This window comes from Poecilia reticulata, linkage group LG19 (genome assembly GCF_000633615.1).
Source record: "Poecilia reticulata strain Guanapo linkage group LG19, Guppy_female_1.0+MT, whole genome shotgun sequence".
Taxonomy (NCBI): Eukaryota; Metazoa; Chordata; class Actinopteri; order Cyprinodontiformes; family Poeciliidae; genus Poecilia; species Poecilia reticulata.
Window position 1 is genome coordinate 13,711,608 of NC_024349.1, and position 19,057 is coordinate 13,730,664.

At 37.5% G+C, this 19,057-nt stretch overlaps 1 protein-coding gene across 3 annotated transcripts; it reads right to left on the reverse strand.

The window, feature by feature from the left end:
• Positions 1-5,214: 5,214 nt before the first annotated feature.
• On the reverse strand, positions 5,215-14,449 carry gprc5c (G protein-coupled receptor, class C, group 5, member C). 3 transcript variants are annotated; one of them, XM_008437160.2, is made up of 5 exons: positions 14,304-14,436; positions 10,912-11,932; positions 8,356-8,456; positions 7,398-7,523; positions 5,215-5,982 (listed from the first exon to the last, which is right to left on the reverse strand). In XM_008437160.2, exons 2-5 carry the CDS (start codon positions 11,897-11,899, stop codon positions 5,950-5,952), a joined length of 1,248 nt encoding a protein of 415 aa, XP_008435382.1. In that variant the 5' UTR covers positions 11,900-11,932; positions 14,304-14,436; the 3' UTR covers positions 5,215-5,949. The 3 variants fall into 3 exon arrangements, with proteins under 3 accessions (XP_008435382.1, XP_008435383.1, XP_017166139.1); XM_008437161.2 differs by lacking the exon at positions 14,304-14,436 and adding an exon at positions 14,087-14,280; XM_017310650.1 differs by lacking the exon at positions 7,398-7,523 and having other exon boundaries at positions 14,304-14,449.
• Between the last annotated feature and the right edge of the window lie 4,608 nt (positions 14,450-19,057).

Consider the following 19,057-nt stretch of genomic DNA (forward strand, 5'->3'; position numbering starts at 1 on the left):
CCAGCGAAGGTATTCCACCAAAACCCAAAACATCCCATCATTTTGTAAAACCTCACACCCAACTGTTTGAACCGACTCATCAAATTCTGTAATGACTCTCACGGTACAACTAAAGCTTCCCCCAAAGGACACGTTGACAACAACAAACAAAGCAAACAAAGCAGAGTCACGTAGGAAACATCCAATTAAACGTGAGCAATGAAGAGATGTTTTGCAGGGAACAACAGGAGCTTCCAGGAAGTGCAACAGGAACATTTATCTGGACTCTCATGAAAGAGCACATTCAACACTAAAGTCCAGAGAGTGTGAGGATCTGCTTCCTGGTGACTTTAATCTTCTCTTCTGGTTTGGAATCTCTTTGGTTAATCAGGCAAACATCACAACTGATRCTAGTTCTACCACRTAGTACTAGGTAGAAGTAATGTTAGGGTTACCTAGTTCTAGCAGGTAGAACTAGTACCTGTCATAGCTAAACAAATCCACCGATGACTAGAGCGAAGCATTTGCATTTCATCCTACTGGATAAATRCCACCCTTTTATGCATAAAGAAGAAACAGGAAATAGRTGTTTGTTTCTGCAACGGGCCAATTCGCTTGTGTTTGGAAGGTGCATCATGATGCTCACGTTTTTCCTTTGTTATGTTTCAGTGACCAAATGTACTTTAATTCATGAGCCACATTTTGCATCAATGTGGCCATTCAAAATGACCCCGCAACCACAGTGTTAGTGACTTCACCGTATGTTTACCCTGCTGGTAAATCATTCTCCAGTTTGCTCATGAGGTCAARTGAAGGTCTGTGACAGTGGAGAAACAGCAGCCAGCAGAATGCGTCGTGTGTTTTTGCTCTGAGGGGCTWCAGGCGGGGTGACCAATCAGAGGCCTTCAGGCATTGACCAGAGACACTTTTATGTTCTTTTTTTTTTTTTTAATAGAGGCACCAGCATGTAAAGGTGTCAGTGAACAATATGCTYACAAATAACAGCTTTGACTTAAGCATTCATGCAGCTGAGGGCTGTAAAATTGTTTGTCTGGAGAAAAGCCTTCTGTGTTGGACGCTGTGGCGGTTTTTTGGGGTTCCTCTTTGGGAGGAAGGTGGCTGTTATTTTGACTTCTGCGCCACATAAGTGCTGCCAACTTTACTGGACTGAGTTCATCAGTCGGATAAAGAAAAAAGAAAAAGAAAAAACACAGACGAAAGGAACGCAGTGGAAACAAACATTTACCCAACTATTAAAACTCGTACTTACATTCAACAGTCACATTACTATGCAGCACCACAAAAATGACTGGAATACCGAAACTTGTGAAGAGAGTTAGATAACCTTTAGAAATATGTACTGTACCCTGAAAAAAAAAAAATTGTAGTTTATTTAACCTTTTCGCATTTTGTAGCATTACAAACCCGAAGTTTAACTTATTTCATTGGCATTTTTGCTGTGTTCTTTGGTCTCATGGTGTTGTTTGTTCTCAAAATACCTCCGAAGAACAGCTGTACTCATCCASAGGTTAAACTACAAATAGATTTTGTATGCTCAATAAGTKMARRMACTTTGTTGCACTTGATTTTGTTTACGAGTTAAAAGAAATCCTGAATACATGTGTGACAAAACAAAAACTCGAGTTAGWTTTCCTTCAACCTCACAATTACGCAGTACATCGTCACTATTCACTCAAATCATCGAGGCTTGTTTATGTAATGTGACAGTATGTCACATATGTCAATCTACATGTTTTACTTCTTTGCTCTTGCTGTAAAAACCAAATTTGAACCTGTTGGCAGCATTACAACAAACTAAACAAAGGACTTGAATTCTCCCTGGTGCTCTGGTAAAATGTGCACACACTGAAACACTCACTGGGCTTGGTGTTTGAACTGGTTATCTAACTAATTGTTGTTTCTGGAAATTTAACCTCACCTACTGAAGCTCTCTTGTATTATGGAAACAACCAGTCATTGTACGCCTTGCAATGCGCGTCGGCTAAGCAAACACACTGTGCAAGGATATTAAAATAGATGCAGCTTTTTGTCTCATATTTCAGCGGTTTATTTCCAGGTCTCAATCACAAACTGTGTTTGTGCTACTCTAAGTGATTGCACAAGCTGCTCTGCATGATATCAGCAGGATGCAGACTTCAGCTCCAAGCATCAATTAGCTCACAGTGAGACATCCCTCACACTACCAGGCACGGCTGTTCYGGGAACCATGTATTCCCTTCATCCTCCCGCAGCAGCAAACTGCTGTTAAGTTCAGGTTATTATGGTTTGGGTTTCTAACATCACATGTTTGACTGTCCTTCAACTAATATTCCTCTTTTATTTTGCAGAAAATATTACAACCAAAAATTACATTTTGATTGTAAATACATAAAAAAAAATAGAACTGTGCAACTCAAACCTTCAGAGTACTGTACTATACATTATCTATTTTCTCATAATTAACTTCAGTTCAGTCTCAGTGTAGTTTTTTTATGCGAAATCAGCCAAATGCATTCTCTTCCAGAAATTGCTTTGTTTTAACTTTTTTACAGAGATAAGTTTCAAGTTAAACTGTATTCTTAGAGTGAATCTTTTCACACCAGCAATTTAATAGTCTTACTAACCACTTTACGATGTGGCCACATTACCTAGTAATTCTGACAAATATCAATATTGATGTATCTGTATGTGCAGCAACATGTGGCAGGAAAAAGCTAGACTCACACACACAACTTCTGGACTACAAGACAACTACTCTTCCAACTGAGCCGTCCTTCACAACTGTAAGAAGATGCATGTGCAAGTTCCCAAATGAAAATCTTGTACAAAGGAGGGGATTAAAAATAGAAAAACGTGTTATTTACGAYAAAAGAAAGATCTGACTGGACATAAAGGCAAATTTAAAAGAAAATAATATATATATTTTATTATTTTTTTTATTTTATTTTATTTTTTTACATCATTGAATGTTTCACTTATCTTGTCCCCAGCAGGAACTTTCTTTGCATAACTTGTACCTCCTGATGAAAACACGTTACAGTCAGAGGCTAAAAATAGAAGCAGATTGTTGTCCCCTCATCTCCTGGAGACACCTGAAGGTTATCAGGCCACAGCAGGTGGCTCCAGCATGAATCTCTGCCCACAAAAGGGTGTTGTGTCAGCAGCAAGCAGCCTGAGCTGCTTTATTGAAGACAACGAGAAATGAGCCTGAAGGAGAGGCTCCCGATCTGTTGGAAAACATGGAAACCCAAGCATGATTACGTAACCAGGCGACACTTCGTAACTGTCGACTGATAATGTGTTAAATATTTTTAAAAAGCTAGAAGCTGGCTGTCCCAACAGCTCATTGCTGCATCCAGCTTTGACTCTCTGTCTTTCCCACTTATCTTAAATAATATTTTTACTCCACAGTTGAAGCTCTTATGATGGTCAGCGAAGTGATTTACAGCTGTTTAGTTAGAAATCAAGTTAAACATACTAAGCGTCTGAATGCGATTGATTTATTGTGTCTCCTTTTTAGAAAGCATGCATGTCTAAGAGGTGTGAGCGAAAGGAACAAAAATTACAAATCTATTTTTCCTAGTATCTGAGAGGTGGCAAATCYACTCCGTAGTGATGATGGGGTGATGTATGTGAGCTCTAGTGCTGAGCCAGGATRAAGGGAGAAGATGGAAGTGAAGTTGATTAAATAGATTAAATCTCACCATCAGTGGTGAGATTTAATCTGTTTAACAAGCCTGATCATGAGACCACAATCTAATTTTTTTGTGTGATTTGGACCTGATTTCCAGCAAAAGAAAYCCTCAGACTGTACCACGGAACTAACAGCATCCCAGCCTCAGGGGAGCATCCTTACTGTGRGGATGAGGCCGACAGTCCCTCAAGATTAGAGAGAGAGAGGAAGATATTTTATTAATGAGACTGATAAGATTTTGATTCTTAAATACAATGAAGTAGCGTMTAAATCACTRCAGATAATKATCCACCATCCTGAAGTGTTTTACAACCACCATAAAAGCAGGAGCTTTATCTATGCTGAGGAAGCTCGAACTGAAGCAACAGTGGTGCAATTTTTCTTTTTGCCTTTTACAAAAATCCATACAYGACGTTCAACTCGAGCCAACAACTGGTCTATAAAGGTAGGTATCGTAAGTGAAGATTTTAGATGAWTACATTTATATTTAGCTTGTTCATCTGTTTTTCTTTTTTTTAAATAGTAAATGATCAACAGGAATTGAGTTTACAGAGTTGATTTGCTCCCCTATTCAATATTTACTCTCGGGGTAAATGTCTGATGGGTGAAACTGGTTTTCTGCCTGCCTGTCGGTCACGGTAATTCCCTCAATAACAACCCACTAGTGTTTGCGGTAGAGATCACTGAAAACCCTGATGCATCATTCACATGGCAATTTACAAAAATATTTTTGTCTGTTTTTGTGCATCTTATCTTCATGGTTATTATGTTGTAAAACACTTTCGGATTTTTTTTTTCCATACATGTTAATTTACATATAACGTCRGAGTCGAGTGTCATGACAGGGATACTCTGCTGAAGGAGAAAYTGGCCAGCTCACCAGCACAGAGACCAGGAATTGTGAATTCTAMCATGAATAAGAGTCTGTTTAAGGAAATTCTGAGACAAAAAAAAAACAAAAAAAAAACTTGGAAGCTGAAGCATAACAGGACCCTTCAATAAAACAATGATCCAAAACCTACCGAAAAAAATCCAAAAAGAATTGTGAAAGAATAGAGAAATGGAATGTCCTGGGATGAGTCGAGACCCAGGTGTCGATTACGTTTRCTCTGGGGTGACATGTGACAGGTTGATGTCGAGACTAGTAGATAACTACTGGAAGTATTTCACTGAAGTTATTAAACGTTTAGGGAGGCCGGCTCTCCTAACTTCTCAGCTCAAAAACTTTTTTTTGTCTTTTGTTTAACGAGTTTTTGTTTAACTACATCACTTTCTATTCCAGAAATAAATTAGAAGTTTGATATGTGGACAGTTCCACATAAAGCCATGAATATTTAGTAGGGTGTCTAATTTTTTTCAACATGACTGATTAAAGTAATTTATGTTTGTAAAATTACTTATTTCCTTCCCGTCAGCATGTAGGTGCTTTAGTGTTTTGTTTCTCAACTGTCGCTGCATAATTTTCAGACATAATAAATGTGACGTGTGAGAAAGTTGGTGACTTAATGACCAAAGAAAGAGGCAAATTAACAAGACAGCCATTCAGTTCTGAAATCTCACGATTGTTTGATTGGTAGAAATCATTTAAAACAATTAAACAACACACAGCAGCACTTTAAATAGAATTACAATACACACCCTTACAATACTTCCATGCAGTGCATTACTAATGATACCGACACAAACAAACTGTATTTACAATAATTCAATTTTGTGAAGACATAACAAATGGCATTTACTCCTACAATCGAACCTACATTTCTACAGCCATTAATCATAAGCACTTGCAACTGGTTTCTTTATTTTGACTGGTGGAAAATGATTTGATGATTAAGTGAAGTGTGAATATAGAGTACGTTGTGTCCCAAAAATTCTGGCACTGTCAGCACGATCCTTGTGCATCTGTGTGTTTGCAGCTGAGAGCTGAAAGTTCGTTGTCAGCAAATGGTGTCTTTTGCAGAAAGTCTTTGTTCTTTCTGCAACAAAGACTTTGTTGCAGAAAGCACAGCTTCATCCCTGGGATTTCTCCTCTGAATTAAGCTCTCTACTGTCCGACACCTGGTGGTCCGCACGATCAGTCAATAGAGGGTTTATCTGACCGCCATCACCGGGGTGATCTAACGTTCACCTCCATGTGTTGGGGCCATGGGGTTCCTCTTAGAGCCAGCTTAGGGAACCGTGAAAAACAGCAAACATACAGTCAGCCAGTGCAAATGAGAAGGAATGAGACAAAGTTATAGCAGGTGTCGAGTGGAGCTGCAGTTGTAGAGTAGTGATCACCACTGGGCCGTCCTATGCAAATTTTGACCCTGTAGAGAAAGACAGAGATGTTAGAATTGCTGCATAACAAAYGATATAATATTATTGCATGATTTGTGGTTATTTATATATGTCAAAGAACAAGACATAAAACACAACTCTGAAACTGCAGCAAACTCTGTGGTCTCAGATCGCTAATGGTAACACCAAGACACTTTTTTATTCAAACTTCAATAACCCATTTACTGATCACGGATTACATATCAATTATTAGTAAACATTATCATTATCCTCAGAGCCAACACTTTTTATAAATATATATTTAGACAGGTTATATTATGACGTGTTTTAAAGTTGACAGCAAAGTATGTCACATCTGGTTTGCCTTTGATTACTAACTGATGGCTAATGATTATATCTGTCCTTAATAAACAGTCTGCTCATTCATTTTCAGTCATTTCACACCTTAAGTTGTCACAAGAGTAGAATAGATATCTTATAACAACACCGAGTCTTAACAACAGATTCAAAGTATATTTAATAATGTCCTCATAAGCTGTTGTATTTAAATTTGATTTAAATACGGATTACTTGTCTAATGACAAGTAATCCGATTAATAGTCAGATCTAGTCGAAATCAACTAGCGTCTGTTAGTGGAAATAAGTTTTTAAATAAAGTTTGCACAAAATAATCCAAAGGCAAATTAAATATTCATGAAAAGGAACTTTATAGTATTTCACATTGTTACACATAACTTCATTTCAAAACTTATTTGTTTTGGTTACTTGGATTGTTACCAACATCAAGTGAGAATTTCTTGTCAATAGCACTGTTAGAAATATTTTTACTATGAAAAATTGTGATATGTTCAATATTTATTTTACCCTCTGTATAGTACACCATGTTAGACTTTGAACATGTGAGTTCTAACAAAATATTATGCAATAGGACCATGCATTTCAATTATTTAACAGATAACCCTTTTAATCAATAGGAATGTATGGATTGTGGATTTCGACAGATTTATACAACCACTGGGTTTTGTTAAACAAATGGGAAAACTGCACATTTCTCAGAGCCTCTTAATTAAACTTGAAGACATAGAGACTTAATTTTTCAATCAGCCCCATAAAAGACAGATAATGCGCAATGTCCCTTTTTTTACTGGAATTATTTCTTCTATTTGATCAAGAAAAGAAAATATGTGTTGAGCACTGCACAGAGCAGGTATGAGACACGAGGCCATGAAAGAAGAGACAGCTCAAGGTAAGAAAAAAAAAAAAATCCAGACAAAGAAGTGATTCATGGTCAAACTGCAGAAGAAGTTGCCATGGACACAGCAGGAGCCGAGAGAGTGACATGCTCAGAAACGGAGAATAGGAAGGCATCTGGAGGGCAGCAAGAGATAATGAGGACTGCGAAGAAAAGGGGAAGTGTCGGAGGAGGAGCGGAGGGTTGACCTACGCTTGTCTGTGAGCGTGAAGTGTTCCCAGGCTCGGTGTGTGTTGAGGGGGTACTGCTCCCGCTGTTGGCCGCAGAGGCCATGGAAGCTCTGGGAATGATCATGTCAAAGGACTGCTCACGTTGTTGCTGTGTGAAGTCAAAACAAGGGCCATAAGGAAAATAAAAAGAATGAAAAAAAAAAACAAAAAAAAACAAGCTGTTAAGATGCTTTCTCTATAATCCCATGTCATAACTCAAGCTATCTTTTTCAGCTCAATGACATAGTACTCCTCCTCCATTTTAGCATATCAAAATTTTAAATATTTAAATATCTAAAACAATGCCTCCATTTTTCACGGTGTATCAATTCAGGTATATTGGTAAACAAAACGGGATGGTTTTCCAAATAACTCTGTTTCTGTGGTTACTCGTATAAGTTACCGTTTCTCTGTTTTTGCATTTTTTACTTCCTGTAATAAATGCATTGAAGACATGGATGCAGCAGCAGCAGCCTCGAATYATGTCGTAAATGATTGGAGCTTTTCCCCARYGCGACATTTGGCTTTTCAAATCTATGAAGTAGTTTCTGTTCATCTAATTGTGAGTATATTTATTTTTAACATGCACAATGTCATTTGAAATATTATTTTATCACATTTAACCAATGTTCTTTCCGCCAATTACTGACTGATTGTTGTGTTTGGGTTTGCTTTGTTCTAATTAGTAGGATAAGAGTTACARGGTAACAATTTTTCAGCCCTTTCCATGTGCAGGCATGTGTCTTCCACTATACTCTCAATATTGTCCATCTCATTTGTTTTTTTTCTGTCACTTTCCAACAAAAGAATGCTTTAATGATCARAGGTTACCGATTTCCATATTTATTTGCCTTCAGCCTGAAAAGACTGGGTGCTGGTGCGTGTGTTAATGTGTGTCGGATGACATATTCAAATGTGGCTTTGGAACATTTAATACTCACATTTCCAACTGTTTTGGTAATGAGAGCCAGCTCAGTTGGTTGGTAGACTGAAGCGCGCATCTGACCAGTGTAATTACTGTACGGAGACACAGGCTTGTTTCCTGCAAAGAAGGCAGAAAGACATTAATTGTACATTCGCTTCCGGTGTTTTTTCTAACAATTGCTACTTTTTCACACCTTATCGCGTCAAACAACTCTGCCTCTGACAAAATCGTTGCCAYGCCCCATTCTCTGCGGAAATAGTGCAAACACAGGGTGCGATGTATCTAGTGGGAATTGGATGCAGACAGCGGGGCGATAGATACTCATTAAGAGGAGGGTGTCGACATCTGAGGTGAACTAAAACACAACTAAAACCTTCAGTATCAGGTCGAATTTTTCAGGCAGGGTAACAGGCGTTACTGATGTTTCCTGATGGCTCAGAGAGAAACAGAATGTGTGAGGAGTTAATCATTAAGGACGCTGCTCTGTGCTGCACACTACTCAGAATTAACTAATGTAGTTAATAGTTAGCCAAATTAAAGATGAAGACACCAGCATTTTAAAGAAAAATGTATTTYCAAACTTTTGTTCCAATTTGACCTGCTATTGTTTCTGTGCACTGAAGTAGGTCAAGTTCAATTTCCTTTTTTCATCTCTTTCAAACAGCTTCACGGGCCGACTACAGTAGCCATCGGAAGCAAATTGGTCAACAAACTAAACATTTGCAGAAAATACTCCCATGATGTATGGATCAGTTATATTCTAAATGTTTACACGTAAAAAACAAAAATCATTAAATTATATTGTAGAAGACTGACAATCAGCATTTCATGTTATACATTTKGCATTCATTTAAGTACAAATACCATAAAACTGTGAAACTGTGTTGCTCATTGTTATCCTMCTTTTTAAAGTAAATTTATTGACATTTATTCTAACATTCTTTGATGTTTGTTACTTCAGGCAGCTGTCATCAAAGTGTGATCAAGTCAGAAAACAGAAGCTAACACTTAATTTTATAACTATATAGATGCAATATATCCTAGACAGCCAACAGTAAATTTATTTTAATATAATTTGAAACTTTCAAAGTTTCAGATCATATTCACTGACATTTGATAAAGTTCAAGTTGTGTTAAGGTAAAAAAAAAAAAAAACTGTCTAGCAGAAAAACTCAAATCTAAATGGTAAATTCAGTAGGAATAAAGTTATGAGCCTCATTCTATAAACCAAGAACATTTTTCACATATAAAATATGGAAAGCAAATCATCAAACCTTGGCACCACTGGTGAATTTGCAATGTATTTCTCAGAATTAGATATTTGCACAGATATTTCTGCAATGCTGCGGAGAAACTCACACATTCTGTGTGGTCAACATGCAGACAGGAAACAACATTCTCAGAATATTTTCTGTTTGCTTTGGTGTTCTTCCAACAGTCGCATAACACACAGGTCATTAAATTAAATCTGATAAGGATGTGGACATAAAGCTTTAATGGCAAGATTTGATGACATACTTAAAAGGAGGAGACGGTGGGTGTGAACGATTCATCATGTTTTAGTACTTTACCTCCCTTCACCTTTCAGGGTGTTTAAGAATAGAAAAATGTCCAGTCTGTTGACAGGGCCAGTATTTGCTCTGTGGAAACCATAAACACCCCTCATACAGATGGTCGTGAGGTTATCTAACATGCTCAATAATATTTACTGGTTAGGTAATGTCATCAATCACTCAAGAAAAGCACATAATATGGTCGTGACTCATTATTTGAATAATGTTAGGCGTTTCTTGAATTATTGTGATATTCTTGGACTGACAGAAATAAGTTTTTAGAGGAATTCACTGATGCTTTTTATAATGAAAACAAGCAACAGCTCACTTCAGTACTTTAGCAAAAGCAGTAAAAGTAAAACAAATGTGTTATTCAAGGCCTTATGAAATTTAGTGCAATAGTTAATTAAACTATGCTTTTATTAAAGGAGACAGAGAAGGTCATTTAAAAACAACAATAGAGATGGACGGAGTCATTTGCAGGCAAATCGAGGAAGAAATTATATAACAGGATGTAAAAAGTTCCCAACAGGACAATGATACTAAACATACAGCCAGAGCTACAATAATGGATCAGCATATTCATGACGTATAATGACTTGGTCAAAGCTTTTGCCCAAATCAAATTTAGAACTTTTTGTAGCAAAACTTACAAAACAAATCTTTACATATCTTTCTTGGTACCTGAAGTTAACTGCAGCAACAAGTAGTATTAGGTCAAGGGAGTAAATACAAATACCACAACATTTTCTAGGTTAGTAGGTAGGATTGTATTTTACATAGAAACTATTTACAAATTGTATAGAAACTGAAAACCATCCTCACCTCCTTTATTGTCCACTTTTAGTGGGATTTAATATACGTTTTGTAATTTTTTTCAGTAAAAAAAAAAATAGCTCTGCTTAGCTCTGTGGTTTAGATTTACTAATTCCTAAGATTCTTGGGATCCTGAATTCAAGAGTGCCTGCTATAAAAAAGCCTTTGAGCAAAACCTCTGAATGGATACAAGGACCACTTACCTTGGCCTGGCTCATCCATGGAGAAAGCCTTATTTTCCATGAACATTTTCTGAGAGCTGTGCTCCTTCAGGATTGTCTCATATCCGACTCCCCGGTTCGTGTACGCGTTCTCCCCGAAGTCTTCTTCGATCTCGTCGTCGCTATTAAAACAGCAAATCTGAGGAATGGTGTAGATGATGATGAACGCCCAAGCATTTGCCACCAAGGCGATGGCCAGCGTCGGGTCGTCCCACGTCGGGCCTCCAGTTCGTTCATTCCCATACACGTACATGACGATCCAGGCCACCCAGATACCCACAGAGATCAGGCTTGTCACCAGAACGAGACCACCTTCCTTTTTCCACTCTGCATATTTGCCCGCCATGATGGGAAGACYTGCCATGACCGTAGCCAGGATGAGAACCATCACGTAGATCAGCGCCATGACAAAGTCCTGGTTGGCAATATTGCAAGGTGTTGCTGTGGCTCTGATGGGTTCAGTCGTGGCATTGACAGGAAGCAGCGGGTGGCGAACGACTGTGATGACGAGCCACTCGGTGTTGATGATGACCTCCACCAGCCACAACCCCAGCGCTCCCAGCCAGAGCACCCAGCCCCGGGGCCCGGCATTCCTCCTGGCCAAGATGTTCAGCCTGATGCACTGCACCAGGAGGCAGGCGAAGCACCCGCCAAACAGCACCCCAAARAGAAATCTTCTCGAGGCACAGGTGGAGAAGTTCTTCCCCACAATGAAGGCGAATGTCAGGCAGAARAGTCCAGCAGTGCAGAACAGGAAGCTGGCCTGAAGAGCCACAGAGCTTTTATGGTTGGGGTTTTTGATGAAGGGYAGGCTGGCCAGAAGCGAAACGAAGAGCACGAAGGAGAAGACGACGCCAGCTGCTGCTACGGCCTCTACCACGATGCCCCAGACAGCACTGAGGTTGCACAGGTTGTAATAGAGGGAGTCCAGGTCGGGGCCGCAGCCCKGAGGGGTCATATTAGCAGCCATSGAGCCAAAAGCACGTTGTGGATGGAGCTGTACCTGTTCACAAAGAAAGACAGGGAGTGACTGAGAAGGATCTGATCTGGGATGGTTTTAACTCAAGACTCACAATACGTCATCAGAGATAATTCTTGTGAAACACTGTGGTCTCCACCCAATCAGTCAAATATTCCACCTATATGAGTCAAAACACACTGTTAGACACACAATCCTGGAGTGTTTGATTTGAAAATATGTAATCAGAAAGAAATGTCGCCGATATGGTTTGTAGCATCTACGAACCATAGAAACCAGACAACAAGTGGAGTTTCTTCCAACCCTGAGGTTAATCAGTAACAGGCTGTACTGATACGAACTGTAGGCTAAATAAAAAAACGGAGTTTTCAGAATAAATCAAAAAACAATACTGTTTAAAAATAATTTCAATCAGCCACACAAAGATGAATATTTGCTTTGTGAAAGAACAGTCGAGCTTTTTGTTCGTCTGCTGATTGCTCCCGTTTGTCGTCGTCAKATCCAATTACACTGAACTCAGACTAGTCTCTGAGCTGGATCGTGTGGTGGCGGATGTCCCATCATTCAATCACACCAAGGATGTTTCTAGAACAAAGTTATTTTCTGATCTTCATGCGTCTGCTGACGTTAGTACTGAAATATTAATTAATGACCAAGGTTTTAGGGTCATTAACTAGAGCTCATATTTATTATGATTCCCTACGCCCGGTTCCACAGAGTCTCTGCTGTTAGAGAGTTAAAGCAACAMATTTTTTATAGCATTTCTGAACATGCAAGGTGGAAAACCCAAGGTTTAGTTCCATGACTTTGTGAGGTTTTTAAATGTCTAACATGCCACTGCATCCATCAGTACAATGATATTCAGAAATGATATTCCCCTCCACTGAGATAATATAACTCAGTGGAGGGGAAGCTCTGTKAAAACTCAAACCGGATTAAGGAGCAAAAAACTGAACTGAGAAAGCCAGAAACATGGCATCAAATACACAACAAATAAAGATAACCAGATTAACCCAACATCTAGCCGTTTCAATGGTAAACAGGTAAAAAATAAAAATAAAAATCTGATTCTCAGTGTGCAAGATTTGTGCTAATCAGATGATATGAATAGTTTTGTATTAATTAAAAACTGTACAAAAAATTGTCACATAAAATAGAATGATAAAATCTAATCACAAGTTTACAAAAACATCACTCACTAAATGGAAAAACTGAACCAAAAATAGACAGAGTGTAGAAATAAATACTCCTCTGAATACAAATATATTCTACATACAAATGTGACATCATCTGTTTGATAGTTTGGTCCCAATTGGATCAACACCATGACAATGATCCAAACCACAGAAGCAAATCTACAACATATTGGCAGAACATGCAAAACAAACAAGATCCTGGAATGGCTTAGTCAAAGTCTGGATCTCAACTTGATCAAGAGTAATGAAACTTCCTATACAAGAATGATGGAGACTGATGAAGTCAGATTGTTGCTTCATGTGGTTGTCATGGGGTGTACTTACTTTGCTCCAAACATCTCTTTTTCAGATGAGGAAAAGGAGATGTTTTCCTCGGTTTAAATTGATCTCTTTCTAATAAATAATGACAATGTTAATTAAACAACCCTGCTTAATTTGTGAAGAAGTCATAAGGGAAAAAATTTAAGCAAAACAACTCATTTATAATAAATGACAAGWAGAAAGTTGGTTGCTTTCCATGCGATTAAGCTTGTAATCGTATCAAATCATGTTCTGCWTAAACATTAATGAAAGACACACATAAAAGCTGTAGAGTTAGACYTATATTAAAAAGTTAATGGAAAGTGTAACCCGTTTTTTATTCTGTGTTCATTACTTGCTTTCCTTAAAGTCAACCAGCATTTTGAKAACATAGCTTAAAATAAAACAGAAAACAGAAAGTGTCTCACCAAGGATAAGAAGAGCCACAGTAGTGAACAAAATCACTTTTAAATTTAAATAATAAGCTAATTAACTGTAAATGTATTCCATCCATATAAATGTACAAACATATGTCTTTTATAAAACAAATACAGCTCTGGAAAAAAAAAAAGCCTAGCATAAGCCAAAAGCTTGAAATAAGTCAGAAATAATTAATGAACTGAAATTGTAATAACATGGATTAAAACTTTAATAWAATATAAAAATACGACATTAAACGTACCACTCAATGTACTGTTGATTCAAAGTAAATACTTTTGACTTGATACCGTGACCCCTTGTACAGGCACAGCTGGTAGAGCCCGTCAAACACAATAAATACAAAAAAACAAAAACGCAAACCTAAACGCACACTCCAACTAAAAACTAACATTTCTTTAGAAASCCTTCATGGATTTATCATGAAATAAACCTGAAGCTTACTGCGAGGTGAGGCTTACCTGGATGTTGTCAGTAGTTTTTACCTCTGAGTGAGCCGCTCAGCTCCACCTGAAACAAACGCGCCGTGCGGTTGGACAAAAAAAGTCTTCCGCTGGAAAAAGAAGTCCAACAGGGAGCTGTGGCGGACTGATACAACACGCCACTACTTTTCTAAGGGATAAAAGCTGGAATCTACCCGTTTCCGTGTGACACAAACAAACGGTCGTGTTTCTTTATACCRAAATATCCAAACTTCAGTAGGACGTCATCTTTTGCTTACGCAATAATTCAACCATTTAAAATATATAGGCACAATTGAAGCGCATTTACTATGGTCGTGTGCAGAAGGAAAGCAGATAAACTGCATGATTTTAAATAGTTGAAACATCCCAACAACAAAAATATGTTAATGGAATCTGAAAACAGATTGAACTACACAGCAACGGGAATATTTCCAAATGAAGGATGTGATGTATAATTTTTTCAGAACAACTTCAAAATGTTGACTTACTTACAACTGATACTGTCGCCAACAAGTCCTATTCTTGCTGTTTTCAACTCATTGTAAGTTAATTAGTTTAATTTACAAGGGGTTAAAATTATACCTGCCAGGAATAGATATGGCTTTTATACCTACTCCTGGATTTTCTTTGCTTGTCCATTTTCGTATTAATTATTACTTGGAYACACACAAAAATAATAAATTCAGTTTATTTATGCTACCAATTCACAACAATGTACTCTGAAAGCATATTACAAGTCAAACAGAGGGAATAATTAAATTAATTCAACAAAATAAAGACAGATTCAAATTAATTTATCAAATTCAGCTGATAAGACTAATTGATGAAAAATGATCTTAGTGACCCAGTTGATTGCATCAAATCATTGACTTGGTAGGAATCCATCCAGATACGGCATGTGACAATAGTGGAAAGGAGCACTCCTCCTTTTAACAGGAAGAAACCAGCTGTAGAACCAGAACCAGGCCAAAATGCTGAGGACAGACACAGCTTAAGCAAAATKTAGGCACCTTACTCTGTTTTAAAACTGTATTCTTTTTTTGTTTTTGTTTTTTGCTAAAAGTAAAAACTAAAGTGCTTTTTTTAATTTAAAGAGTTAAGTCTCAGTCATCCTTCAGGGTGTGTTTTGYTCATGTTTATGTGCTACAGGGCTGATATTCCTTTCTGTACCAGATGTTTTAATGTCCATTAAATACAATTAAATACATATTGATTTATTTTGAAAAAGCCACAAAGAAGTGAGAACATCCAGTCCTGATGGAAACTGAGTCCATGCACTCGCTTTATTTGCTGACATAAATCCGGACATGTAAGCGACCTCACTGCAAACACAGATGAGAGGTTCCATCTGGCCTCAAAAGAAAAGGGCCGTTTTAAAGGTTGATTTATTCAATCAACAGTCCCCATGAACAATACATTAATCTTTATGCTCTTATAAAGGAATACAGCTTCACAAAAAGCCTCCTAATCATCCTTTCAGTATGTTTTTCTCATTCTATTTTTCCTCATTTCAGGACTATCCAATGCTATCATTTTACCCTTTCAGCTCTCTAGATGCAAACTAAAATTTTTAACATATAGGTTTAAGATATTTTTTTATTTCTTTATTTCTAATGCATTCATGTTTTTTTTTGTTTTTTGTTTTTACCTTTTACCAAGACATGGTGTACTTTATCCTGATTTAACCACAAACAAATATATAAAACTTTAAATGTCCAGCTTACTGAAAACTTCTGCATGAGTCAGTTTATCTATTCTTTGATTTATATACTGATTCATATGTCATCAAAATAGGTTATGGAGAGGAATGGATGATATTATTGTGTCATACAGAGACACCTAGAGGTGGAAAATATAAAAGAAAATGCCCAATTACTTTATTGCTTTATGAAAACAATGTTTTCTGTTAGTTTAAAAACAATTGAATATCGGTTTAGACAGTGCATGAGATTTTAAAGATCACATTGGTCAGCAGGATAGTCATAATTGTTTTTTTTTTTGCGTGCAAAAACGATCTGAACCTCTCAATATTGCTTAGTAAAATTGAGGGAATTACTCTTTATGCACAAAAAGAACACAACAACAACAGAATAAGCAAAAGACAAAGACTCCTCAAGCATTTTTTATATGAACACAAACAAGACAATTTTTCTTACACACAAAGAAATATGTGTTATGTTTTTGACAGGCTGTTTTAGTAAAGCAAAAATTACCTAATAGTTTTTCAAAAGTTGTGAATTTTCTGATATTCAGTCTGACGGAATAAAGTTAGTCAGAAGGTATGATCTGATTTGTAAATGAATTGTTTAACTTTTACACAAGCAAAACACTTTGCAGCAAACTGACATGTGTCGAACAGGCAGAGGGAGGAAGTGGAGGTAATGTAAGTCAAGGTTTTTGGTAAAAAAAAAAAAAAAAAAGAAAAAAAAAGAACTGTCAAACTAACCAAAAGCTGCCAACAAAACCTCAGCTGCAGGCTAAGAGATTAAATCATATAAATTYGTTTGACTTTAGCCACCAGGGGGCAGAAAATAACTGAAAATGGTTCAATTTGAAATTCACTCTAAACTGAATATCACAGGAAGTTTTGACATTTATAAAAAGTGTTATTGAATTCTTTGTATATTCTGGTTTTTTCTTACAGTTTTTGTATTTTGTCATTTTGCTTATGTAGTTGGTTGAATTATTTTGCTTAACTCTTGGTATTCCCTGAARAAATGACTCTTACATATGCCTCTATGTTTCCATTTTCTATTTGTTTTTTTGGTTGTAGCGTTCTCCCCACTTATTGACACCCAGATTAGAGATGTGTTGAACCACCTTGAATATATTCCCCCTTCTAGTGCACCAGTACTGTGAAAATTTCAGAAAAAAATCCTTCATCCTGCAATATCTCCAAATATCTAAMRKTTTAAAGGCAGAATAACATGTTTTTCAGCAGTATTAGACACATTGTTACATTGTTATAGTCAACCAACCACAAATTTCTTTCATTCAGGAGCCAACCTTTCATGCCTTGCTTCTTAGTCAATTTTTTGGGCATGAATCTGAGGAATAAACCTGCCTAGAGTAGACTTTAAAACACTGTCAAAAGTTTTTTTTTTTTTCAATTATCAGTAAAATCAAAAAAATGTCACCACTTATAAAGGAAATGATTGAAAGTATTCTTTTATAGTRTTCATGTTATAGTTTGATATTCTAACTGCATGAAAAATTAAAGTTGTTGCACAATATTTTCTTTAAGTAGACATTGAAATTTGCTAATGACAGGAAAACATGTMATTTTTGATGCTGAGTGAAGAGTRCTTGGTTGTATTCCTTCAAACAGCACTAATGTGATGTAGTAAGCTGGTTTCCTGAGGACAGCTTGTACATGCTCTTAGCACAAGCTGGCGTGTTACGTTTTAGTCCATAACAGTCCGTGCAGAAACCTACACTTGTTACTCAAGAGCTGATTTTTGCAGCTTCATTTGTCCCATGCAGGGAGGCTGATCTTTGCGCAKTGTGAGCCAGCTCCTCCTTTTGGCCCTCACCGATAGGAAGTCATGCTTTTAGCTTTCCATTCGCCATAATTAAACCCTCCACCTGGTCTTAGAACCTGTCATCTGGTCTGACTTTCTCTCACTGGGTCGCTCGATTGACTTTTTCCACACATACATCATGACACATCCGAGCTCAGCTGTATCTCATTCTTGACTTCATCCTATATTACATCATCTATGCAGGTCTTTTAGACTGTTTTCATATTGATCACTTCAGTCTGCTCGATTCAAATCCCCAGAGCGGCATTAAAGGTGAGCAATTGTTCTTGTTGGAGCTCCTAATTGAGCAGCTGTATTTTAAATGGAACGTTACCCAGTGTAAACAGTGCAAAGTGTTTTAAGACACCAACACTATAAGTGCAAACAGGATGCTTCCGTATCTGAAACATTTCTTAGTCACATAATAAGCTGCTTTGATAAATCTCTCAAGCGTGCCCAAAGTGTTCCAAAAGTCAGTTCAAAGAAGCTTTTCTTCATATAATACAATGGTTAAACATTAAAATGCATATTATGTGCATGACAAATATTTAAATTGAGGGCTGCACAGTGGCACAGATGATGGTATTGTTGCCTTGCAGCAAGAAGGTCTGGCTTTGAACCCCAGAATATGCATGGAGTTTGCATGTTGTCCTTCTGCATGAGGTTTCTTTTCACAAATTTTCCTTCGTTTGTTTCAAGCTCAAACCATCTGGAGTGTTTGCGGTTGCAAAGCTTAATCTTTGTCTCATCTGACAAAACATAAAAATAAAATAAAATGGCACATCCTTACGTTGGCGATGGAAGTACAGAAAATGACTTGCCTCCTAAATAACAATTGCATGAAGATAATCTCTAATGGTTGTTATAGATATTTGGTGATAAATGCTATTTCATTTCTCTATTAGTGAGCTTTAGAGGTTCTTGCCACCTCCCCCTAACATCGTCCTCTTTGATTCACTTGTGAATATTTTCCAGGGTGCAGCGTGTTTGAAGCAAACTGGGTGAACTTCCCTTGAGTGCCCATTAGCCTGAGCTTCCTGTTTCTCTTGTGTGAGTGAGTCTGTCACCCTCTGAAGTGTTTCATTTGACGCTTTGTGACAGAAAGAGGGGCTGAATGGGAGCTGAGTCAGGGGATATCAGCGGGTGTTTGAACAAGCACAAAGAACAGGTGGCAGACAAGGCACCGGGACGTGTGGCTGTGGGGGTTTATATGCCGCATGAAGTCCTCAC